The sequence below is a fragment of the Cyanistes caeruleus genome, chromosome 6 (assembly GCF_971803275.1).
Source record: "Cyanistes caeruleus chromosome 6, bCyaCae1.hap1.1, whole genome shotgun sequence".
NCBI lineage: Eukaryota > Metazoa > Chordata > Aves > Passeriformes > Paridae > Cyanistes > Cyanistes caeruleus.
In genome coordinates this window covers 42,039,206-42,066,240 of record NC_141706.1, presented here as the reverse complement: position 1 = coordinate 42,066,240, position 27,035 = coordinate 42,039,206, and the positions used below count along the sequence as shown (strand labels likewise).

Below are 27,035 nucleotides of genomic sequence, written 5' to 3'. Positions count from 1 at the left end.
AGATTAATTTAAGCAGTTTAGAAATAACTAAGATCTGAGGCAGTCTCTCTGTCAAACTAAAAAGTTAAGGATACCTTCCAAGTTGTTTTTCTGGAGTAATTGATACAACATCTGGATTGTTGGTGGAATGCAGTATAAATATGATCAGAAGCAGAAATCAGCAGGCAGTTTTGTTCACACAACAGCCATGTAAAGATTTTTTTCGGACAGACAGTACTTGAATTAACTGAAGCATCCTGGCACAAAGATACCTTGTCCAATACTTTGTGTGATTCAGACTGAGCGGTTTTAGTCTTAGAAGCCCCAAGCTAAATATCTGACTGTAATCTAAGCAAATTATAACAGGATACAGGATAGGTGTGATTCAGACTGAGTGTTCTGTTTTTAATGGCAACAGAGAAGACCTTCAGTGCAACAACCAGCAAATGACAAAATGACGTGCCTTTAAGCCCACCTTCCAAAGTACTTGAGGCTGTGTATGCATTGTATGCAAATGCATTGTAGACTCTGAAGTCTTTGTTTACAATGTATTTCCCCCAGAAATTTTGGGAGAGATTTACTGTGTTACAGGAAAAAAAATCACTTATCTTTTCTCAATAAAATAAAAATTTCATATTCTGATCTCTTTATAGGCTCATTAGTTTCCTTTAATATATGTAAGCAATGTACTTGATATTTCTTAGACTCTAAGATAAGGTTATATAAGAAGCTTATAAATTATTTGGTTGGCTATATCAAGGAGTTTTGTCCTTATTTTAGTTATTTTTAGTTAAAAAGAAGTCAGAGCTAAGTGGGGCAGAAGCTATATGGGGACTAGAAGGGGCTGGGGGATAGGTGTAGGGAGCAGTACACAAAGAAATTTGTAGTCCTGAAATTTGTGCATTGTGTCTGATAAACTGCTGATGTGGAGGGGGTTTTGTTTAATTTTTTTTCTGGACATCTTTATCTCAAATTCTGTCATTCCTGTTCTCATTTGTATCCTTGACAGAGAATGAAAAATGCAGTGAAAATTTTAGGTCAGTTTGCACAGTGTGCTGTTATTGTGCTAAGTTTACACATACTTGTCCCAGCATGTATTTTAAATGAACTTTCTATCAAGAAATAAAGCATTGGAATAGGAATTGGGGATGGATGATTTTCCTAAACAACTGCAAGTGTATTTTATTTTTTTCTCTTTTTTAGAGAACTGTCTTAATGCTCAGGTGACTTGATATTTTTTGTAAGAGACCCTATAGCTTTGTCCTTACATGGCTAAGTGTAGCAGAGAGGGATCTGCCTGAGGTTTGGAATAGAGGTTGTCTTTGCTGGTAAGCTGGACTATGTAAGAACCAGGGCTTTCATGAAGCTCTGGGTGGTAGGAATAGACCTTACCAACCTTTTTGCAGAGGGAGCATAAATGGTAAATACTAAGGGAGGATAAATGTAAGTATGTGTATTAAGTAATGGTTTAAACTACTTTAAGGTAGTTAAAGCAGAAAAACTTGGGAAATATTGTGCTTTGCTGGAGCAATGAGAACTAAAATGTCCTAGTTTCTGTTCTGAAGTTATGATCAAACAGTATTTGGATTTGACTGTGCTACTGAGTTTGTGCAAATTATTTTTACTAAAATTAAGAGAGTTGAAACTCTGTTTCTAAAATGTAGCAAGATTTTTGAACTATTCCTCTAAAGATGTGCATCTATTCTTAGCCTCTACCAAGCAAAACTTCCGCAGAATCTCTTTGGAAGATGTGATGGAGCTATTGGGAACTGGATTTCTGCGTGGAAGTTGTGGATTTCTACGAGCCAGTGGTGATATGTTGAAAGGGACCAGTTCAGTCAGCAGAGATGTTAGAGTTGGAGTCACACAGGTTTGGATTACATCAGTTATGATTTTCTGAGATTGCTAAACATTTGTATAATTGCTTTTCTCTGTGTGTATCTCTTTTTTTGTCCTTTTTTTAGTATTTGTCATGAGATGTATATATTTGAAAATAAGGATTTACATCTTGAGTCAGGCTAGAAAGAAAGGAAGAAAAGATTTCTGATGTTGCTTATTGTTTACCCAAGAGTTTGACATATTAAAAATTAAAACTTCACGTGATATGAATTTCAGATGACTGAAATAAATAAATTCCTCAATTTTTAAAATTTAAAACTGATTTTGTAACAGTTGAAAATTAAAGGGAAAAGTTACAAGAAATGTTTGAACTTGAAATAGTTTCCTTCTGTGTAGGGAATTCCCAGTCTAGTTCTGAAAGGATGGTTCTGCTTTGAGTAAGTGCATGAGAAGTAAGGAAAACAGAATTTAGTGGAAAAACCCCAGCATCTGTTTTGCTGTGTTCCAGGATGCTCAAAGCATAGAATCTTGTAAACTGAAAAAGGCTGAAGGCAAGCCATGTAGTGCCTACTGGTAAAAACAGTATAAATTTTTCAGATAATATCAGGTTGGCTTAATCCTGCAAGTATTATCTTAAATGTAAATTGTACATAATTTATGTACCATTTACATTTATAAAGTTATAAATGCTGAATTGTACATATTCAAATGTGAAACCTGTGAATCAAGACTAAAGGTAATGAACATTTATGTATCAAATAGCTGTGATTATTTTAGTATGTTACAGTCCCCCACCTCTGTGATAACCACCTTTGCCAGTAAGGCAGTTTGTCAGTACATTGCAACTTCTGTGCAAAAGATCATTAAATTAGCTTGAATTACTGATACAAGCTGCCAGATTTTGCAGTGAAACAGCTACAAGGTGCTACAAATTGTCTTCTGTGCTCAGGTCATGCTGAGTGGAAGCATAACTTTCAGCAGAGAGAGCAGAAAAGCTGGGGAACAATAATACCTTGACTGTTATATGCCTAGAAATTGCATGCCAGGGATTTCTAGGGTGTTCTATATACATGGTAGTTTTATTAGTTTTCCAGGAATATATCAGATATCTCAGTTCAATGTTTTGACAATAGTTTTTGAAAGTTGCTCCTTTTTCAAGCATATCTATGTTAACACAGTAGTACCTGTGCTAGATGGTACACTCAAACTGTACCAGAACAGTTTAAATAGTGCAATGTCTCTACAAAAAAAAACTTGAAAAGTTGTGAATTTATCAGTAGTTGTGAGTAGAAGATGCTTGCAGATATAAAATGTATTAATTAGTGAGTTGCAGCTTATTATGAATATAAAAATAAGAAAGGCTCTGAAGATGACTTCTTACATATGGAAGATTTTATATTTGTTCATGCCAGGTTCAAGACAGAGTTTAAAATTAAGCCAAGGCAGTATCACTCTTCACAAGTCTTTATCCTGTTAAATTCTTCAGGTTTCAAATCTATAAAACCAGCGTAATGTACTGATGCATTATGAGGCTAAAGTAGTGTTTGTCAAGACCAGTAGGGTGCTAACAGGATCTAATAGTACAATTGTTTTGTCTACAGTAGTGCCCGTTCTTGTACATGAGTAATTTTGTTGTCAATGTTAGACACAAGATAAAGTATGTTTGAGGCAAATACAGAAATGGATTGATATAAGCAGTAGTTGTGAACTACTAACGAGGAATTCTGTGTGTTCATTTGCATATTCTCATTTTTGGTAATTCATTTGCTTGATCTATTTATTAAAAAATCCAACATATGCACATAGAAGGCAGTTGTAGGGGAGCTTATTATGTGGCAAAATAAATGGTCTTGTAGTGATCAGATTTGTAAAGTGATTCTGCATTCCTTCTCTGTGTGGTGACAAACATAGGCTTTTTATGGTACCGCCATTGCAAGGCAAACTATTAAAATTCATTGTAGAAGAGTGCTTGGGGGCTGCAAATATTCCCTGATTCAGACCCTTTAATAACCAAATTTTCTCTGGGTTATGGGTTATAGTTTTGTAACATAGTAGTTCTTAAAATGCATTCATACATTAAATTTGGGTTTCATGTGCAGAATGTTAAATAGCTGGAAGCTGTTGTTCAGTGGGACCAAACACAATGTTTTACATAACAAGTGCCTGTGCAGGGTAAACTGCCATTTCTCACACTTTGCAATGAGATGAGATGGGCAAGCAGCTTGAAATAACTTACAGTCAAAGCAGGCTGCAATATTACTAGTGCAGAATCACAGAATATGCTGAGTTGGAAGGGACCCACACCAATTTTGATAGTAATTTAAATTATTTTTAAAAATTAAAATAATATATAGATATAAAAAATTTCAGATACCTCACAGGGAGAACATATGTGATTTATGGATGCAGAAATGTATAAATCATTTCAATTTAGTATTCTAATTGTGACAATGTGAAGATTTAAAAAAATAAGTATGTAGGATAGTTAGCAGTGAATTTCTGGATATTTTGCTCTAAAATATGTTTATTTTCCAATCTCTTTCAGGCATATGTGGTATTTGTCTCTACATTAGGAGCACAATGGCTTGAAAGGAACTTCTCTGCCTTCCTAGCCCATATTCTAGATCTTGTGTCTCAGTCTCACCCTAAGGCTGTTCAGAGTCCCGTGGACGCTATCGGCTGTCGCCGCTGTGTCTCATTCATCCTTCGAGCTACAGTAGGAGGCCTGCTCGGGGAAAAGGCTCAGATTGCAGCTGCCAAGGAGATTTGTCAGGCCATCTGGAAACTGAAGAAAGTTGTAGGTATGGGTCTAACAAGATTATCCATTTGTGCCTCTGCTTTTCCTTTTTTAAGTGATTGTCTAAATACCTATTCCAGAATCTGCAGAACTAGAATATGTAGTGCTGCTTTATTACCATGATAATGTAGAGGGCTTTTGATGGGCTGCTTTGTTTTTAGCTTGGGCTGGTTATTTGCTTGTGTGTGTCTTTGTTTTCGTACGTGTGTACCCACACAAGTATATACAGATCTTTTAACACTCCATTCCTGGCAAATGTAATTTTAACCACTAACAAATGAAATAAATGCAGTAATAACATACGGATAGTATTGTAAAGTAAGTTTAGGTTGGCAGATGATGCATGTCTAGTCAGATCCTGCCTTCCTGTTCAGAGCAGTTGACACTACTAAAGGTTCGAAAAAGAAACATTTGTTCCTAAATGACAAATGAGCATTTCTTCTGCAGAAAACAGATCTCTTGCATGATAAGATCTTGTACATTGCTTCCAGAAAAAGCCTCCAATCTTCCACCATTGTCCTTATGGAGGAGAAGAAAGAATCCTGGATATAACCTGTTGTCTTCTGGTGTAGAGCTGCATGTTGTATCTGATTTAAATATGTAAATGTTTTGTTGTCTAAACAGATATAATTATTTGTGTCTCAAAAGATAAACTTTCAAAAAATAATATTTTTCCCTCTTCATCCCTTCTTCATCCCACATCTCTGCCTTCTCTCTCGTTGCTCTTGAAAAATTTCATTCTTTTCTTCCTTTTCTTTTTTTTCATAGGATGCAGTAAAATCTGGGAAGTTACATTGAAGTTTGTCTTCAAGTTACTTTTGGTAGGGCAGATGATAGGACTCTTCTTGCTAGCTACTGTTCTCCATCATATATAGATAAGCAATTTAATAAATTTTCCATTTATCCACACTCTTACCCTCACAGATGTTACTACAGCATCCTTTCAGTAAAAGAAATATATTTGTCTCAGTGAAGGTAACCCTTTATGAAAACAATAATAAAAATGGTAATGATTAAAGCTCATTTAGTAATATAAGCAACTTCTCTTGGCAAAAGCCTTTCTCCCATCTGGTTTTGGTAATGATTTCATGGCAATTTTCTTGTACTGTGTTATCAGATGCTGCAATGAGTGACGGTAACTTGGAAACAAAAATTAATACAACAGATGTAACAGCAAGTCAGCATGTGCTTGTATGTGCACTTCAGGAACTTGGAAGTCTCATTCATGGCTTAGGAACTACAGCAGCACCATTGCTGCAAGACTCCAGTACAGGTACAAGCCCTGAGTTATTTTGTGAGCCAGAGTAGAAATTTAATTTATATTCATTTGTTCACTGTGATCTTCTTTGATTTCTTATGGCTATTCTTCTTGTGCTCAGTCCCCTAACCAGGATCCTCCATAGTTCTTGTATTATTTTCTGTTTTCTTCCAATAAACTTAAAAAAAAAAAGGGGGGGAGGAGGGAAAGTTGACTGCCTTACATGCTGTAGGAAGATTTCCAATATTGCCCAGAAAGTTCTGTATCTTTCCTAACCTGTACAAGTATGTCAATTAAAAAAAAACAAATGTTTTTATCAAATTTTGCTTCATTAAGGGTTGTATTTAAGGTCCAACACTTCATAATGTTTATAATAAAACAGTTAAATTGAGATGGGTACCTTTATTATTCTCATTTAGCTGCATCCATGACATGGATCCTTACAGAAGCTTACAGCTATTTTCTATGCATTTTGGAGGATAACTGTGCAATATGTTAGGTTTCCTCCATAGTCTTACTTTTCATCCAGGATAGATTTTTCTAAGAAGAACTTAATTACTTCAATTTGTTACAATTACTTAAAAATAAAAAACAATAGTACTTTTTCAAGAGAAATATAGAAATTGGATTGTGTTATGTTTGCCAGTCCAGCATATACATTTTTGCTTCTTTGACAATCTGTTTACCTCTTTAAGTGTGTTTATTCTTTTGATTTTTCAGGTGTTCTGGAAGCAGTAATTTCTGTCATTCTTCATCCCAGCATTTCAGTTAGACTGACAGCAGCTTGGTGTTTGCGCTGTATTGCAGTGGCACTGCCCTCTTACGTGTCCCTGCTGTTGGATCGTTGCATTGAACGTCTCAGCACATTGAAACCCTGCCCAGAGGCAGTAACTGGCTATAGTTTTGCTGTTGCTGCTTTGCTGGGTGCAGTAAAACATTGTCCTTTAGGAATTCCACATGGAAAAGGGAAGGTATGGTCTGAATACTTTACACATAGGCTGTTATATTTTTTTGCAGTGGTATTTGCATGTTTTCTTTGAGATATGATCACAATACCCAGTGATACTGATGAGATACTTTGGTTCCTCGAGAAGAGGACTTTGAAGCATACCATGACCCAAATAAACATGTGTTTTTCTCACATGTGTCAGGAGCAGATATTCCTGTTTCTTGGGAATGACTTTCAAGTGTACAGTTTAGTCAGTGCTTACAGCAATGGCTGCAGTTACTATCTTGAAAATCTTTGGTCAAGTCCAACAAATGCACACTTTAATTTAGTTATACAGAATATAACAGAAATCAGCTTCTTGCATTAACTCAGTCTAAGATCTCCTCACTAGTGCAGATAGAAAATGCTGTGCTCTAAAGTTTTAAGGACATGCAACTGTAGGAATAAAGGCTGGGGGAAGGAACTGTTTCCATCTTAATGGAAACTTTATCCACCGAGTTACTCATGTTTGGAAAAACCATGGTGGATCACAAATGTCAGCAGTACATGCTGATTTTTTGCATAATGTACAAACTTGCATTCTTTCTTCTGAAAGTAACTATTTCAGTGTCAGTGGATAGTAAGAACATTCTGGACATTCAGAGTCCTGACTCATGAACTTTTCCTTGTGTTTGCTGAAAGATCATGTGGAGAGAACAAGATGAATGTAATTTGCCCCCTTCAATAGATGAGAAGTGCCATTCAAATACTATGCACCTAAGCCGAGCTGAATTTTCTGTTCAACAGGGAAACGTAATTCTTAACAAAGATTTCTTTTAGTGGAATATAATAGGATGAAATTGGGCTAGGGAGGAGGTATGGGAGGGCACAAAAAATATGGGAGGAACACTGTATTCTGTACTAAGTTGTCAGGGGGAAGAACAGAACAGTTGACAAAAGCCCTTTTCTGCTCTCTCCTAGGAACATTGCCAGATTCCAGACTAGCTCCTCTTCTGAGGAGTGGAAAGAGAGCAGTTTTGAGGAGGAGATATCAAACATAGACAATAGTGATCTGTAGAGAAGCTGTTTTATATAAATGGATTGTCCTTTGAGAGGGCAATTAGAGTTGCAGGTGGAACGTAAAGAAAATAAAATTAGTGAGTTTATGTATATTTAATATTGAGTCCTATTGCTTATAATTAAGTTTTAAAAAATTCTTCAGATATAAGGTATTCCTCCTAGTATGTGGAGAAAAATTGTCAGAAATCATTAAATTACATCCTTTCTAGCATGTATGCTTTACAGGTAGTTTAAGTATACTAAGTTTATAGTGATTTTTAGGAATAAAATTTTTAAAAGGTACCGTTTTACTTTAGAATCAAATGTGTTAACTCTATTAGGAATCTATACAAATATAGATTTGGTATGCATTATGGAATTGGGGAAACTAATACTTTCATATTGGAAAAAAAGATTTCAGATGAAGTTTTGGAAGTGTAAACATCTCAAACATTCATGAAACAAAGTTGCATGTGCAACCTTTCACAATTTTCAAAATTTAAGTGTGGAAAAATTTATATAAGGATATTTTCTATACTGAAGCTTTTTAATGATACTTTTGATAATGGCACTTCTTACTTGGAATGCTGACTCATGAGCAGTTTGTTTTGGAGACTGGACATAATGCAAGTTGTAAGATATTTTTTTGTGATATTTATATGTGAAACACAATTGAAGCCAACTACATGCAGAATACTTATAGCATTTGTAGCCACACTGTGGTAATTGTGCATGGACATAAGGATGTTCCTCCATGTGAGTTGTACCATGTAAGGTACCTTTTGGTAACAAGCAGAATCACCTTGTATTTAGCATATAATGGGCATGTGCAATTATACTGGAGCAGCTAAAATAGGATTAATTCAAACTATACTATTTTAATTTATTTGTCAGTTATACCATTTGTTGATTTGAAAAATGGTCAGAGAGAATTATAGGCTTTATTCTTAAACAAGGATAAAAAGATAATTATCACTCTCACCCTTTCTTCTGAGCTGTAATTCATAGATGTCATACACACATTGTGACATAAACATACTAGCAGAACACTTCTATCCTTCCAGTGCAATTTCCTGTGGAAATTATCAGTTATCATTTTACTGTTAATAAAAGAGAGGGTACAAAGCAGCAAAGTAACTTACCTAGTACTCCAGAGAACTGCTGAGGCCGTCCTAGACTAGTACTAAAGTCAGGAATTGCAACTTCATGAGCCTGAATTTGTTGCCATAGTGTAACAGGAAGATGGCATTCTCCTCTGGGAGCAAGAGAATAGGGTTAAGCATTACACCAAATAGTATAGGAAAAAGAAATGGTAGCTATCAAAATGTGATGCTCTTCTTTTTTACTTTTTTTTCCTTCTCTTTTACTTTGAAGGTAATCATGACAGTAGCAGAGGATTTGTTGTGTTCTGCTTCTCAGAACAGTCGCATTTCACTGCAGCGAATGCAGGCTGGATGGCTCTTGATAGCTGCTCTCATGACATTAGGTAGTAGCTTTCTACATTTTTTACTAATCTACATTAAGGTGTTCAGTGTTCTGTCTCTGATTTTTAGTTTGAGATTTTGTCTAATTTACTGCTGCAAAATAATTAAAAAAGCCCCAAATGTTGGAATATTTAGAAAAACTTTCTGAGATAAAAAATGTTATTTCTTTCAAATTTGCTATTAGTTCATTGAGAACAATTTCTGAAAAATAGTGATCGGAGTGGGACTGCTATTAATTAAATGTAGATAATAAATTTCAAAATGAATCTAACCAAATCTCCTAGTGGTGATGAAGAATTTTAAAATATTTGTCGCTGGAAAAAATGAGCTAGTCATTTATTTTTCCCTTGTGTCAGGCATTTGAAATCTTACAGAACTTTCTAAGATGTATTAATGGTCAGATTATTGACTGTGATCAGTAAATTGCTAATGAAGAATATATTTTATTTGCTTTGGTCATATTTTTAATGTTTTCATGTGCTACTTCTGCCCAAAAACTTCCCCTTCTTTTTTTCTTTCTTACATTGTTATACTTAATTAGCCTAAAACAAATGTTTGCTTTTCTAAACGGCACTATTGATCCTTGCATCTCTTTTATGCTGGTCATGCACAGGGTCTGTACTTTGTAGAACAGAGATTGTATTTGTTTTGGTAACGTACTAGTAAATGTGTCAATGGGTGTTTAGTTTTATATGAAAATGAAGTATCAAACCAGTAAATATTTGAGAAATTACGTATGAGAAGGCTGGGAAAACAGCATATGGTTTTGTTCATCCTGTAAACATCTTGTGAACACAATAAAAAAAAGAAGGAAAGAAAATTTAGTTTTATTAATCCTTGCATTAGCATAACAACTGCCAAAATTTACAGGTCCTGCAGTTGTCCAACATCATCTGCCACGAATGCTGTTACTGTGGAAGTGCATCTTTCCATCATCTCCTAAAGACCTAGAAACAGAGAAAACACGAGGAGATGCATTTACCTGGCAAGTAACACTGGAAGGTCGTGCTGGTGCCCTCTGTGGTAAGCCAGATTTACTATCTTTCTCTGCATATTTAAAATTGGGCTCTTAGTTAATTTCCCTTTTGAAAGGACAAGGACACTTCATATTGATTTTTTTTCACTAGATGGTAAGGGTTATATTCAGTTCCCAACATACTTGCTTATAGATCAATATTTACATATATGTTTCATTTTTGTGAAAACAAACAAACCAACAAACCAACCAAAACAAAAGCCCAAACAAAAAAACCAAAAAAAATCCCAAGAGTTTTTCCTCTACTTCATCTAATCAGTTGATTTTCAAGCAATAAATGATAATCGGGAAGGTTGCTTCCCTTGTTTAGCAAACAAATCACGATGACTGAAGGTCCAAAGCAGAGTGTGTTCTGTTGTTTACACAATCTGTTACATTTGGAAGTTCTGTTGCCTAACAGGTAACTCACTATAAGCAAAATAGAATTGTGGGTCATGCAAAAAAGTTTGTGAAAGTGAAAGGACTTGGGTAAAAATTACCATTAGGTAGTTGCAATTCTCAGGCAGGAAAGAGCACTTTGAATGTGGCTGCTCTCTGCTAGGTTGCAATTTTTTTATCATGAAGTACTGTGAATTTAAGTTTCCAGGAAATTGCCCCAGTGATCTTCAAATACTTAACGTGTTTCAGTCTTGTATTCCAGAGTACTAAAGGGTACTTGGCTTTCTGGAAATGTGAATGCTGCTGTAGTAAGCACCTCTCTCACTATTAAGATACATCACAAAGCATGGAATTCAATAGTAATTTCATTTTAGAAGTACCTAAACAATTAACCTTTAAGTATTTTTTCTTTAGAAAATAGGTCTGTTATACGGTATATTCTCTAGATGCTTTTGAAAATTAAACTCAAGTTTAGTTTTCTGTAAATTATACACATATTAATAGGTTCTCAGAGTACAATAATTGAACTAAATTTTAATGGGAAATTAGAAAAGTAAGCGCTAAGTCACTTGATCATGCTTCTGTTTTCTTTTTATTATTGTTGTTATAGAATTATCATGAAGTTGAATTACATACCATCACTTAGTGCATAACAAAATTTAAAAAATAATTGCATTTACATATGCAATTAAAAGTCAGGATATGAATGTCTGGGTTAAAACACTAAAACTGTGCATCTGAATTTTTTCATTTCTACTTTTATACATTATCAGTGATGTAGTGATGTAATTACTTTGCTAATGTGATTTTTTTTTCAACTTATCTTACACTAAGTAAATTGAAATCCAATTCCTTTTCTAGCTATTAAAAGCTTTGTTTCCCATTGTGCTGGTCTTCTTACGGATGAAGTTGTTCAGAGACTTCTTCCTCCTCTCCCAAGTGCTGTTGATTTATTGACACAGTAAGTGTCTGTATAAAACTGTTATTTGAAAAGCTAGAGTAATCTGTATTTGATTGGTGCACTTTATAAAGAGAGTTTGTGTTTGCAGATTCCAGTGTCATGTGAAAAATCTAAGGAAGACTTTCTTGCAAGGGTGTTTTTTTTAGTCAGTTTTTATGTACTGCTTTTTTAATTAAAAATATACGTTTGCACTTATACACCATTCTTTTCTATTAAATAAGAAACTAAGTTCCAGGATATGCTTGGAAAAACCTCTTTTAGACATGGATTTAATTTCAGATCTAAGCTGGAAAGGGTTTTATTAAACGTTTGCCTTTTGGATATAGAACAATTCAATGCATTTGTGTTCTAAGCTCTAACTTGGGGAAATATAGCCACAAAATTTTGTTGTCATAGACATAGGTAATTTCAAATCAAAGGAAATAGAAAGCTTGTTTATTTCTCCAGTATTAAATGAAAATTACACTTGGAAATGGACAACAGACATTCTGTCACAACGTGTGAAATAAATTGGTTTCCTTTTACTATTAGTTATGCAAATCAAAATGTACTTCTAGTATGTATAGATTTTAAAGGCATGTGGTACAAATGCAACTGGAGCGTTACATAAAATTTGAAGTCCCTGCTATCTCTGACATGTTTTTTTATATTTTAAGGCTTTCTTCAATATACAAATCATATGGAAATTCCTTAAAAACACCGTCAACCGTTTACAGACAGAAACTTTATGAATTACTAGCAGTATTGCCCCCAAAGTCCTATGAAGGTATGTATTTACGTACAAGGAGAAATCCATTAAAAATTCTATGGTTCATTTTTAAGTTTTTGTTCATCATGTATTCAGCCAGCAAAAATTAGTTCTACTTTTTCTAAAAACCAAATTTTATTCCCTCTATTTAAGTCTGATGAATTGTAGCAAAGTCACTGTGGTTTTGAAGAGCTAGTGTTCATGATCTTGTTTCCTGTCTAATACCAACACACACCTCTGTTAGAAACAGACATTTTTGCTACATTTTCGGTTGAAACTTGACAATGTTTCAATTTCAAACCAGTTGAAAAATTTCTTTCCTTTTATGCCTAATTAAAGTCTAATTGCCACAGCTGTAACTTTAGCTTAAACTAATTGTATGAAGACCATTGAAAGAATTCAAATTAATTGATTTAACAAAGCGTATATTACAGATATATTAATCTGATCCTGTGCAGATTGTGGATAAAAGGTTTGTATTTAAAGAACAATTTCAACAAAATCTGGAGATTGACTTACTTTTTATAGAACATCACAAAAAGAATCTAGGCCTCTGATCCATTAACTATGCACTGTAGTTGGATGGGTCTAGCTTTCAGCTCAAATATTTAATACATTTTTTGTCTTTAAATCGTTTGCTGTACAGTAGTTTGTGGACTACAGTAAGGAACTGAAGTGTTTTTGTCAGCTGTAAAGAGAAGTACAGGGTACTCTTCAGGGCACAGACAATATGGTGCAACAATGCTCTAAATTAGCTGTGTATCTTGGAGGGAATCCTTACTCAAATAGTCTGCTCCATCTAGTGGTAACTGCTAAGAGAACTGGGACAAATCCTTGACCTGTGCCTTAAAGCTGTTGTCACGTTAGAAGTATGTATATAATGAGGCATAGTGTATAATACTCATTTGTGGCTGAAAACTGCATCTTCACCCCTAAGAGCAAGTTATTCCTTTTGTTCTTGTATTGCAGGAGCAACATGTTACAGAATACAAATACATGGGTATGGCTGGGTTTGGCAGTTTCTTGGTGTGTTTGGGATTTTTGTGTATGCTCTAACTTCATTGAAAATACACAGTGTTTTAGGGTGTGACCTGCAAAATGTACCTCTTGTGAAAGAGCAGCCTAGCTGAGGATGCTGCATTCTAGTCCAATAAACAAAGAAAAAGCATGAAGAGTTTGTTATAAGTAAGTGAGCACACTGCTGAAATCTTGAAAACAGCCTTAGAATCAAAACAGGTGTAGTCTCAGAGGTGTCCACTCATGTGTAATACAGGAGTATGAGAGTGTGGAAGGAATGGAAATGCATACATTGCCGAAACTTATTTTTATGTATCTTAACATATAGGTATGCATCATTTAAAAATGCAGTGAAAAGTTTCCAAGGTAAAACTTGAAACAAATGCCATTCTTTCCATATCATTTCCAGTATGCATGAGACTTCATGCAGAAACTGTGTGTCTTTGCAGCTACTGGGAATTTTAAAAATAAAATGATTGGGGAAACAATATCACTATGGAACTCAGGATGTTTTTTTCAATGTCTAAATGTAATCATTTTAAACAGGGACGATATTAGGAGTATTCTTGTGTTGCACAGCAGGGCTCATTTTACATGGCTCAGAGCAACATGCTGATTGAGAAGCTTTCACCAGTTAATGATTTTATTTCTTTTGATTTTTTTTTCTTCAGCCCAGGTAGTTAGACAGATGATAGAAATGTGTAAATTGTTTCTTTTTGAGAAAATTGATGATGGAGACATTTACCAGGAGCTGTAACTCAAGATTTTCGTATTTGTAAATTATGTGTAAAACTTGTTTTCTTTAGTACAAGCAGAACAAAACAAAATAGCCAGGAAAATAAACAGCTGAAAACAGACTATTCATAATATATCCAAGCTTATTTTTCAATGTGTGCCTTTAGATTTCCGAGGCCTGAGATATTGTGACTTGTTTTGGCTCTGCTTGGTCCTTTCCTGCTCACTTTCTGCCTCTTTGATGTTTCTTGTATTGTTTTGTCATCACTAAAAATCATATCTGATCAAACAGCAGAATTTTACTAAGTTTTACCATGAGTGTGCATGAATCGTAATTGATTCTTTGCATTATTTCAGCAGTGACAGTTGTGAGAAGAACATATTAGGTAAACTTGAACATCAGTGAAATACATTAAGCATGCTTTAGTTGCTGTCTTCCATTGTGTATGAATTGTTAAGACCTGTAGTTTATCTGGTCCAAAGTATGAATTTGTTAAGCTGAGGAAAGCTGGTTCTAAGATGACTAATCATATTTGTGATCATTTTCATGTGTCATTAGTTTTGGATTATAATGTATTCATGTTTTCAAGACATTTATTTTTTGTGTGTTAATATAAAAAGTCTTATATTGTCCAAATAGCATTCAAGCTACTGAAATTATTTTCGTGAAATTTTCTATTAGATTTCTTGATGTTTGCTGTTGTCTGAATTTAATATGTTTTGTCAGATGCATTAGGGTTCTTTTCATTCTTCAGCTTTTTGTGCTTGTTATGCTCCACTGTTTAAACCATAGAATTGAATACAGGCATTCACTTTGCCTTTTTAATAGGATGAGATGAATAGCTAGAATGCTGAAACAGCATTCTGGCTTAAAATTTAGAACTTCTTTACATTGGGGTAATACTGTTTGAAGTGTTGAGGATTTTCAGCTGTCTGGGACTAAAATAAACCTTTATTTAGTTAAAAAATTCTGGGTATCTCCATGAAATTTTATTTCAAAAGCTGGTATTTTTCATAGGAAGGAGATTTTTTTAAAAAAAAAAATTGTCATGATGAGTAATAATGAAAGAACTGTTTCTAGTTGTTACCTGTCATTGTTTTTTTTTAAAAGCTCTATTTCTATTCTTTTCACATGTTATCTGTGTACCTTGCAATATATTTGATAATGCAAATATTTTGCATTTAGATTTGAGTAAAGTATTTTGGGAAAATTACATACTTGCTTAATTAGGGAAGCAGGCAAAGCAACAGATAGATATCTGCAGGGGAAAGAGGCTGATAGGGCCAGGAGTTAGATGGGTAGGAGAGAGAAAGTCAGTTTCTCAGAGTATATTCTGTTTCCAAGAAGGGTTAAGTAGCTGGTTGCAACTACCAGCTCCAACTGTGCTAATAACTTTGCTTGTGCTCATGAGGTGCTGAAAACTCTGTTGTCCCACTTTTTGAAACTTCCATGTGTTGAAAACTTATAAGCAGCTTTAATGCAAACATGTAACTGTGTGATCAGCTAACAAAACTGAATGCAAGGAATCGGTTATATGGTGTTAAGTGCCCATCTCTCCCCCCTCCCCACTTCTTAGTGCTCATAATTCCCAATTCAGGAGGACTTGACTTTTCAGTCCTAATGCTCTGGAGGTGAATTATACATAATTGTATAAAGACTGAGTACTTTCTTTAAGATCAGTTTTGCAGTGTTTTTCTACACAATTGCGAACCAGTGCTTTCTCATCATAAGTGATTCAGCACTGGAAATGTTCTGTCAGTACAAACACTATTTTAATGACCTAAATAGCCTGAGTCAAAATGCTCGGTGTTGTGGGGTTTTTTTTTTGTATTATGTACAACCTTGTCAGAAATATTATGTGAAAAAATATGTGGAAGTTTTAACTACCAGTGAAATTTAGCATGATGTAACCTACAATATACTCCTTCTGCCTTGGTTTTTGCATGCAAACTCCTAAAATAGGGGACTGCATTCATCAGCTTTTGCTTATTTATCAAGCCTATGGATGTTTTAAATTACTTCTGCTTGCCAAGTTCAAGTATTCCTTTGATTACATAATACATTCCACAGCATTAATTCTCAGGAAATAGAAGAAAATACATCTGTGTTCATAACTGCCATTTCCCCTCTACTTTCTTTGCAAATGTAACTAATTTACTGGCTTATCAGTTGTATAGCATTATGCCTTCTGTAAAGAAAAGAGTCTGTGTTTCAGCTTCTAGATTGCTGTGGGTGCTTAGCTTGCTTATGTCAGGTACTGTTCTGTGGTTCCCCCTCTAACAGTGAGTCTTCTCTAACTATTTGAAGATTAAAGAGAAATGTTACATGGATGTTACTATTTCAGTATAAATATATTGCTTCCTAAGTTGCTTGTGGCAAGTAACTAAACCATAGTTTTGAATATTTTTTCTTTAATTTAAAGGAAACTTCAGTGCTGTTCTAAAAGAGTTAGTGACTGACTTGACTGTCACAGATAGCCAGATTGATGCCTCTGCATCTTTGCTTCCATCCCTTTGTCATGAGAATGATCTCCTTTTACTCGGTCCCTTACTGCAGGAAACTGACCACCGATTTATTGAAGAGCAGGTACTTTTTGTTCTATTATAAAGGTATTATTGTATTTTCATACAGTTGTAGTTACTTAGGTCAGTGCTCATTTAGACTTGGTCAAAAATATGTCTATCACTCTTTTCCTTCTTACAGCTCCTTTTGGGTAACAGCATAGCTGGTGGCAGCCTGGAGTATGACCCTTATTCAATTTATGAGAAATTTGCAAAAGGGGATTCAGTACCTAAACCACTACCTCCTGCAGTATCTGTTATCAGTGCAGCAACTCGACTTTTTGGAGTTGTGTTTGCCCACATAACAGAATCTCACAGGTAAAGTAGTAACTAGCTGCTGGGGAATTTAGGAGATGTTGTAAGATGGTCACGGTGTTTGACATTGGATGCAGAAGGAAACTGTTCTGAGAAAATAATGAATTTCACAAGTGGAGTCTGTAAACCATCTGAATAGCATAATTCTGACCACCAAATTATTGGACTTTTCTCTTTAAAGTTGCTGACAACAAAAAGGCCCATCCAGCAAGAGGTTACTGTCATAGCAAATCTGTGGATGCAGAAAAAGAATGTTACATTATGATTGCCAGATCAAAATGGAGATATTACACAATTTTTGTGGTGCTTAATACATAATACATTCTTAATATAAAGTGGGTGGGGAGAAACAAGAGTGCATGTCTCAACACAGTTCGGTCAAGGTACAAGAATACTTGAAAGAGATCAAGACCTTCTCATGGGTTTTGTCTATGTATTTTCTCACTGCATACATGGCATTTTGGTTTGTTTCACATTTATAAGCATACTGATTGCTAAGGCATAAAATTTCTGAAGATATTTGAATGAGATTTTCTTCTTCTGTGTGTTTCTGTGTGATATTATTTTTGAATGCAGCTTTAGAGCAGATGAATTATTTTAAAATTAAATAGCTTTATATTTTCAAAGCCTGCTATAGTTAGACCTCGATTGTTAGATCACGATCATTGTAGCTGGTGAAGGTTTTATGGTTTCCTGTGTGGGGTGAATGTTTAGTCTTGATGAGTCCTGAGTCTTAATGTCTTCACAACTTTGAATGCTTGGGGTTTAGTGTAGGTTCCAGGCAGCTGTTTGTTTATGAGAATACCTGCCAATAAAATTGCCAAATGATTTATTTGTTCTTCTGATCTATCTTTACTTCTTTATTCTATCTTCATTGATTGCTTTTATTATAGATTTTTTTTTCGTCTTTTTTTTTCTCCCCCATCTGTCACCAGTTTCCTGGTTGGTTTTCTCCACTTATTTCTCAAGACCTGAATTAATTGCTGCGGATAAATGCCTTTTTATTTTCTTTTTCCTTTGCCTTTTCCTTTCTCAATTCTAAGTCCAAAATGCATTATTCCCATACATAATTCCTTTTAATAATGTCTGTTCAATGTTACTTAGATACAAGTGATTATATGTGAATACATATAAGGTAAAAAATATAAAATGTTCATGTATGGAAGTTCATATTCTAATATGAAATACACAAATTTTTTTGTAGTAGACAGGGATGCCAATTGAAGGAAAAGGCTCAAGAGTTAATTTGTTCCATGTCTGGTTTTATATATAGACTTTGTTATGAGTTTTAAAATGAAATTTAAAAGCTTGATTTATTTCCTTAATTGTCAATAATGTGGTTTCTTTTCTGTTCTTGTTTAAGGCTCCAGGTGTTAGAACAGTTGTTGAATTGCATAAAACAAACAAAAGGATCTCGACAACAAATAGTGCAACTACATGTTTTGTCAGCCTTTTCTACTTCCTTAAAGGTAATCTGTTTTCTCTCTCTCTCCTTTGTTTCTCTTTCTCTCTATGTCACTAAACCATAGCATCTCTTGGTTCAAATACATCAGTTGCTGTGGTTTGAACCCAGCCACACAGCCACTCATTCACTCTCCCCATAGTGGGATGGGGGAGAGAACTGCAAGAGTAAAAGTGAGAAGACTCCTGGGTTGAGATAAAGACAATTTAATAGGGAAGACAAAAGCCATGCACACAAGTGAATCTAAACAAGGAATTAATTTCCTACTTCACATCAGCTGGCAGGTGTTCTGCTGTTTCCAGGAAAGCAGGGCTCTACCATGCCTAACAGTCACTTGGGAAGACAAAAAATCATCACTCCAAACATTCCCTTGCCTCCTCCCAGCTTTATATCCTGAGCATGATTCCATGTTAAAGGAAGAACTGCTGTCTGAGCATTCTCACATTGTTCAAGGAGCAGCACACAGACCACCTGAGATAAATTGCTGAGACAGAAGCCTCTTTGCAGTGCCCAGTCCCAGTGAGCAGACAGCTGTCCCCTTGGTCTCTTCATTGTCATATACACTCACTCTCTAGTGTGCTTCCTCCTTCTTCCAGCTTGACTCTGGATTTCCCATAGCAGAGTGTCAGGTATCAGATTTAAAAAACAAAGTTATTTAATAGAGTTATACAGCAGCAGGTCAGCTCAAGCTGAGGGCTTCTGGAGAAGTACTCAGAGCAAAAATCCCTAGGCAATTAATACCCTTACGATTTATGCAACTACCTTTCATATGCTCTTTATGTCCAGTGGTGATTTTTGGTAAGGGGTCTTCTAATATGTTATTGGATTTTTTCCCTGTGTCTGTGCAAGTAGGTGGTTCTTGAGGAACTGCAGCTTCTGCTGTCCTGATCTTCTTGTGCCCCTGCTCTCTGGCAGAGCACAGAAATTTAAAAATCCCTAGACTTCAGATAACCATTACCTAGCAACAATTAAAACACCAGTGTGTTATCAATGTTCTTGTACTAAAGACAAAACATAGCATTGTACCAGCTACTAGGAAAATTACTCAGAAAATTAACTCCATTCCAGACAAAAAACATCTCTACATGTAAGTTCAGAACTATCGGCCTAAGGCTTCTTCTAATCCAGCTACTCATGTTGAGCCAGTAAAGCTGGGCAAACAACATCCTAAATCACTGAGTATTTTACCTCTGTGTAGCTCATTCTACTTAAAACTTACTTATTCTAAACAGCTATCGCTTGACAGCCATGTGGTATGAAATCAATTGGGGTCAGCTATCCCAGCTGTGTTTCCTCCCAATTCCTTGTGCATCCCCACTCTGCTCACTGGTGGGGTGGCACAAGAAGCAGAAGAGGCCTTGGCTCTGTGTAAGCACTGCTCAGCACTAACAAAACATCAAAATATCTCAGTATTGTCTACACTGTGTTCAGCACAAATCCAAAACATGGCACCATGACTACTACTACTGTGAAGAAAATTAACTCTACCCTAGTCCAAACCAGCACAGTACACAGAAGTTTTTGTTTTGCATAACAATCAAGGTGATCAGTCTTGTTTTCTGTGGTAATATGTTATTTTGTGATGTCATAGCAATGAATCACTATTGAGTATTTCCCCTTTTTTAATATTAGTTTTAGGGAAACCTGTTCTGGTACACTCTAGTGTACTAACATCCATACTAATGTCATTCAAATGAGAGAGCTATGGAAAAATTGTTTGTATAATTTCTGTCTTTGTTACTGTCTTTTGTATTTCTTACTGTATAAATAAAAAAATAACAATTGATAAAATAAAGTGATCTCATAATTATCTGCTAATTTGTTCTTTTCTATTTTCCTCTGTTCATGTGCAGTTTTCATTCTTCTCTTCTTAACCAGATGTTTTGGACTGAGATTTGTTTTTCGTGTGTTAGTCTGTTCTCACTGGTTTTCTTCTTCATATTATTTTTTTAATTTTATGCTAATATGTTGGTTTATCTGGTTCTACTGCAATCTATCTAATATTTCCTAAAATCATAATGTTGCTACTAAAATGTTGTGCTGTGATGTAGAGTAATGTAGTGTTAGACATCTAACTCTCGTAACAGCAAATTGAAAGAGAGGAATTGCTCAGACAGAGGGGAAGAAAGTCAAAATCCTTCTGCAGTTCTTGTATTTTTTGCATGACTGACAGAAAAGCACACTCTGATTACTGTCTCTTTAATATATTTAATGTTTATTTTTAGCACTTGGCTAACTGCAAGGGAAGTTTAGGTTCAGAAGAGGTTAGAAGATCTGCCCTGATGTTGGTAATGGGTGCCTTGGAAAGCAATAATCCACTTCTAAGATGTGCTGCTGCAGAGTGTTTGGCCAGGTTGGCACAGGTGGTTTCTGACAGTGCCTTCAGTGCTGGATTAGCGCAAGTCAGTTTTGACAAGTAAGTTCACAATAAGCATGAAAAGGTACTGCTTGAGTTTATAAAAATATTTGAGAAATCTACCTGGCACCTATTTATGATAATTGTAAAAAGCTGGTTTCCTTTATGAGCTTGATGTCATTTCAGAAATTAACAGGAAAAAGCACTGCCTGAGTTCTTAATGTGTTTCTTAGTGTAAGATTATCTAAGTAAGCTTTCCTTTACTAAATAAGCTAAGTAGACTTTCAAATTAATTAAATTAGCCGCTGTTCTAGCAACATCATTTAAGTGTAGCTAAATATTTTGATGCCGTCTTCAGATAAGAGACTATATATGAATTTGGAATTTTGGGAATATAATAGTGTCTAATAATTTTTATTTCTGATTATATACCAGAAATTTCATTTGTAAATGTGCTTATTACATAGTAAGGATCTTGGTGATTAAACTAACAGCTTTTTTTCAATTAATAGGCTAAAATCTGCTAGGGATGTGGTATCAAGAACAGGTCATTCTTTGGCTCTGGGATGTCTGTATAGGTACCTAGGAGGAATAGGTTCTACTCAGCACCTGAATGCATGTGTTGGAATCCTTTATACTTTATCTCAGGACAGTACTTCACCTGATGTACAGGTACTTGTCACTTATATAAAAATATTATGTTACAAATTAACTGAATTGTATTCTGGAGTTTAAGGTTCTTGTAAGATTAACAGATTCACAACCTCCTAGGCATACCTCATAGGTAATGGCTGGAGCAGCAAAGGCAATGTGGAATACAGCCCCTGCTCAAAATCAACCTTCAACAACTTCCACAGCAAGAAGTATGATGAGATGTGGAAGGCTCATATTCAGTGATTTGCAAGACTGATAAGGCTCACTTCAAAAACAGTATCTGATGTTTTAGGGATTGATTAATTTCACATTCACCTGTACCTTGACTTTGACTGGATAGTACTTAGGATTTTTTGTCTGAGGGATTTTTTTTGTTTGTTTGTGTCAGTTTTTGTCTCTTTTACATTGTTTACCTCACAGCATATTTTGTTGAAGGGTCATATAGTAAATAAAAGGGATTTGTAGCCTGAATGCTGTAGAATTTGGTGGATATACATAGTTGAGTAAAGCAAGAAGTTTTGAAAACTAATTAATGTTCTTTCTCTGTGGCTAAAACTGTTACCTATCAGAATAGCTTTAAGAGACTTTGAGTGTATTTAATTTATTTGTCTAAATATCAGTTAAAGAATTTTTAAAGCTTTTTCCACATTATCTTTGCACAAAGAGGAACTATTTGTTGAGATGAAACAGATGTGGCTATTTGTGCAAAGTAACTGTGGCTACAATGATAAGTTATTTCAGAAAAATTCAGAAATTTTTTTCAGAAATTTTCACAATTTTCTCCTTGCACAAGGAACTGTAAGAAATTTTTAAAATAATAGAATAGAATAAAGGAATAATAATCACTGTTATTCCTAAACTAAATTCCTAAATCTAATTTACTATTACATTCAGTTTTTCGTTTATTAACAGTGACACATTTAAAATGGTTGTTTCATTGCACAACATACAGTTTCTTGTAAAATATTCAAAATGGCTTACTCAACATCAGATTCATAAAGTTTCTTTGTATAACCTCTCTATTCCTTTGGAACCTAAAAGTGCAACTACTATTACACTTCATCACTGAATTTCACTTTTAACTATCAAATTTTTTAAAGGTCTTATGTATATCATATAGAGTTTACATTACTGCTTCTTACTTTACAGGCATGGGCTCTACACTCTCTGTCACTAATAGTAGATCAGGCTGGGCCCTTGTATCATGTGCACGTGGAACCTACCTTATCTCTTGTTCTCATGTTGTTGTTGAGTGTGCCTCCGGCTCACGCTGAAGTTCATCAAAGCCTTGGTCGCTGTTTAAATGCACTTATTACCACTCTGGGCCCTGAGCTGCAAGGTATATAACATACAAATGTGTCAGCTTTGTTTGCTGTAGCAACCAAATTGCTAAACATTGAATGTGTGTGATTGCAGTTGTAACAAGTAAGCAGATCTAAGTTTCTTTGTTTAGTTGTAAGACATTATTTCATAGGCTATGACTTTATGCAATCAAGATGACATGACAGCTAGTTTTCCAAAAATAGTCTCTTGACGTCATTTCCTTTGTTTGAACTGGTTCTCCGAGCCTTGCCTTGGGCTGAAATTTCTTACATGAATTTTATGTTCTACATTTCTTACGTTCTTACATCTTCTGACTCTAGCATGAGAACAGAAGGTGTTCGTATTTCAAGAGTTAGGAGCCCATCTATGTCTTATTTATGATATAGACATTTAAAATTTGCATCTAAATCACCAGAGAGCAATGTGATCACTATTCATCAATAGCAAAACATGACACAGATACAAGGATCATCCTTTAGGAGATTACGTTATGGCTGACTTGGGAAAAAGACAGGTTATCATGTTTATTAGAAATAAATGTATGTTTTAAAAACAAACAAAAAGTAGCCTTCTTTATTCTCAATATAGGCAGCAGTACAGCAGTGTCAGCCTTAAGAACTTCCTGCCTTTTGGGCTGTGCAGCGATGCAGGATAATCCTGACTGCCTTGTTCAAGCTCAAGCCATCTCTTGCCTTCAGCAGCTTCACATGTTTGCGCCTCGACACGTCAACTTGTCTAACCTTGTAAGCTGCCTCTGTGTGAGTATATATTTACTAGTTTATATCCATGTGTTTTAAAATTTGTTCATATTTTTCATAAACACCAAAAAAATGCAGATGTTTCTTTAAGCAGAGAATCTGATCATTGTGTAGGGGTGAGGTGTTTCATGTTCTCTTACAGGCAAGTATTCTATATATCTTCTTTTATTTTTCTTCAGTTTCTCCTTCCCCTTTACAAGATGAGCACATTCTCTAGAAATCTTGGCCTTCTGAGCTGCTTGCAGGTGCATTCTGCTGTTCTTACTAAGGCCAGTTGTCTGGCAGGATATACCATTCATTACAACTTTTTGCTGGATTTTTACCAGCTAGTTTATGTTGGCCAGTTTTTTCTCTCTGCTGCTTTTTATGCCTTGGTTTAAGGACTGATTTTTAAAAATTGTGTGTACTAATTACTGGGAATTGCTTTGTTTCATTTTGTTTTTTCATGATGCTGAAAAATTGTAGATTTGTAGATTGGTAATTTCTGTAGCATTAATGGCTCAGTGTACTGAAATTTTGAAAGTCAGTAAAAAAATTTCTAATACAAGCTATAGTCAAATCAAATCTTTGGATGAAATAAACAAGTTTTTCAGCCCTGTTTGAGAAGAGGTGGGGGAATTTATTTGTTGGGTGGGGTTTGTTTTGTTTTATTTTGACCCAGTCTCTCTCTATCTTTGAATAGCTGCTGTTCTAAAGTACTTACTTCTATTAAAAAAAATAAAAAATTAAAAACAAAAGCAAGATAATTTTCTAGTAGCTATTAGCCCTGGTAGATTTGGGGGGCTCACTGGGGGGGTTGGTTGGAGGTTTTTGAGGGGTTTGTTTTGCTGGCTTTTTTTTTTTTTTAGTACCTTCTTGTCTCACTGTCAATCATAGAGAAACAAAAATCCATAGACAGTAAAGCTTTAATCTGATCTATTTCAACACAGTTCTTATTCACATTTTCCACTGGGTAGCACTTGTGTATCCATACTAAACATACATTAATTTTGTTTACAGTTTAGATTCCTTATGTTTTCTTTATTTACTTTGACTAGAAACATGATTGTGGGAGCTAGGGAAAACTGAAGAACGTTTTTCTGCCCCACACTGTGGATCTGCTAGTTGCAGAAGTGCTGGAACTGATCTGGTGTTGCTTTAACATACATTAGCAATTATTTTCTCTTTGTTGGGTAAAACATAGTTTTTCATACATTGATAAAATCACAACAAACCATTCAGTCAGTCTCTTGCTTGGAGAGTGTGTCAGCATTTAGGAGCATTTGTAAGTCCATGTACAGTCTGCTTCTATCTCTCTACTCATATCAAATACCTACTAATAAGGAGGATGTCATGATGAACTTGTCTTGTCTATGTAATGTTACTGATTTTTATTGTTTTTACAAGTTGTCTCAAAGCACTTCATACAGCAGTTTATGAACTTCATAATAGTAAATTATTCAATTAAGAAGTAGGGGTGAAGGCTTGAGTATGTGTGTTCGTGCATCTTGAGTGTCTTCCCCTCTATCCCAGAAATGCCTGTAAGACTTCCTGGGAGAGGATTCCACCAAAATCAGTGGCCTCACATGGGTGACCTTTTCACATTCTCATGAACTTGTACAACTAAGGCCAGTATTGCTGGCACTGACAATTCAGTAACCTCACTATCTCTTTGAAGAGCGTCATAAGCAAGGTTTTTTCAGTGTGTGCATTGCAGGTCTGTGAGAAGATGACTGCACAAGCAGAATTCTGCATTTATAAAACTCAATACCCATCCATGTAGCTTCCGCCCACTAAATCACCATCTCATTAGGGAGGCAGAATGAGTTACTGGATCTGAAATTTGCACTCCACTGTGCTGTTTACTTGCAAGGTGACCCTCAGCTAGTTATTTTTTGTGAGTTTAAATGTCTCAATTTGGAGAACAAAGTGTGATGGTCCCCCTTTGCATTGCATTTTGAAGTCTTAAGGGGAAGTAGCATGCAAATCTACACTCTAGATGGTGTGGATAGCCACCATTGCATTCTTTATTTAGGGAAGAAAAGTAGGAGAGGCAAAGAATCCGTGGTCAGATGAGTGATTTTCCCCCTCCATCCATAGAAAGATGAACTTTAATTCAAAATCTGGAAAACAAATGTGCAAACAATTCTTTTTTTTTTTTTTAGTATCATTTGAACCAATGTACCTCTCCACCCTCTTTGCCCAAGGATTATGTTAAATGCCTGTGCCTTCCAACTTGCCTTTTTAAAATTCTCATTTTTCTGCCATTCCTCTCCACTTCCTCTTCACCTCCTCTATTACCTCCCTCTGCTCTCTCCTAGCCCTCCCTCTCCTAGCCCTCCCTCTCCTCCCTCTCCTCCCTCTCCTCCCTCTCCTCCCTCTCCTCCCTCTCCTCCCTCTCCTCCCTCTCCTCCCTCTCCTCCCTCTCCATTCTCTCCATTCTCTCCATTCTCTCCATTCTCTCCATTTCTTTTTTCTATCATAAGGCAAGCTAACAATTTCTTGTGCAGGCAGCTGCAAGCTGCCTCCTACACCTGTCTTCCTACAGCATGAGATGGTTCAGGTCTTCAATGTATTTAAACAGTTCAGTTTGTAACTGTGCTAGCACTAGTAAAACATGACTTAAGCAATGGACACACTGCTTCCCTGGCTCATGTTTTGTGGTTTGTTGGTTTTTCTTTATTTTGGTTTGCTTTTTTTATTATTATTATTTTATTAAATTATGTACATGTGCTTGTCATTATCTAGCTTCCCTTCAGCTTCTGAGAGTGTTCCCTGTTTGGATTGTTCATGGGGCTTCCTACAATATTGCATATTTGTCCTGCTATTTGAATTCTTGGCTCCAGCAGAATACAAATCATATGCTTTTAATCATGTCTAAAATTAGCTCTAAAACTAACTTAGGTGAGCACAGACTTCTAAAGAGCTTACCTCTGTAAGCTTGTGGTGTAGTATTCTCAACACAGTGAATACCAGTTTTCAGCTCTAAGATATTAACAATAAGATCAATATTGAAACACAATAAGTATACAGTGGTAATAGCATTGCTGTGCTGTTCTCTTGGTACTGTTTAAGTATTTATTTTAGGGGCAGTTGGATTGGAATTTAAGTGTGTTCAACTGAAAAATATGAAAAATAAGAGAAATGAACTAAGCAAATTAGGCTTTTGGTATGTTTGAGATAAGATTCTGAATTTCATTATATGCTGAACTTACATGTTACAGTCTCCATGTGTGGTTGATATCACTGTGATATCTATTTTGGTTTTGTCATGACTGGTTGTCGTTTGTTTTTGTGCAGGAAATCTTGTTGGATAATTCTGTGTTGGTAGGTCCCTGTGCCTTGTTAATCCTAAACTTTTGCAGTTTGCAGTGGTGTTTTTGTTTCATCTTTTATCTTTCTTTTTA

At 35.4% G+C, this 27,035-nt stretch overlaps 1 protein-coding gene across 15 annotated transcripts in view; it reads left to right on the top strand.

Moving 5' to 3' along the window:
* HEATR5A (HEAT repeat containing 5A) overlaps nt 1-27,035 on the top strand; it is a 66,091-nt gene that overhangs the window by 17,598 nt on the left and 21,458 nt on the right. For 8 of the 15 annotated variants that reach the window (XM_086894801.1, XM_023929169.2, XM_086894807.1 and 5 more), the window contains 15 exons: nt 1,689-1,849; nt 4,364-4,619; nt 5,733-5,888; nt 6,594-6,844; nt 9,235-9,346; nt 10,215-10,367; nt 11,620-11,719; nt 12,376-12,485; nt 16,643-16,806; nt 16,924-17,099; nt 18,460-18,565; nt 20,784-20,974; nt 21,427-21,586; nt 22,718-22,907; nt 23,480-23,649. In XM_086894801.1, the coding sequence (XP_086750927.1) occupies nt 1,689-1,849; nt 4,364-4,619; nt 5,733-5,888; nt 6,594-6,844; nt 9,235-9,346; nt 10,215-10,367; nt 11,620-11,719; nt 12,376-12,485; nt 16,643-16,806; nt 16,924-17,099; nt 18,460-18,565; nt 20,784-20,974; nt 21,427-21,586; nt 22,718-22,907; nt 23,480-23,649 (2,456 nt within the window). Of the gene's footprint in view, nt 1-1,688; nt 1,850-4,363; nt 4,620-5,732; nt 5,889-6,593; nt 6,845-9,234; nt 9,347-10,214; nt 10,368-11,619; nt 11,720-12,375; nt 12,486-16,642; nt 16,807-16,923; nt 17,100-18,459; nt 18,566-20,783; nt 20,975-21,426; nt 21,587-22,717; nt 22,908-23,479; nt 23,650-26,928; nt 26,956-27,035 lie in introns of all 15 variants that reach the window. The other 7 variants (XM_023929167.2, XM_086894805.1, XM_086894796.1 and 4 more) reach the window with 2 other exon arrangements.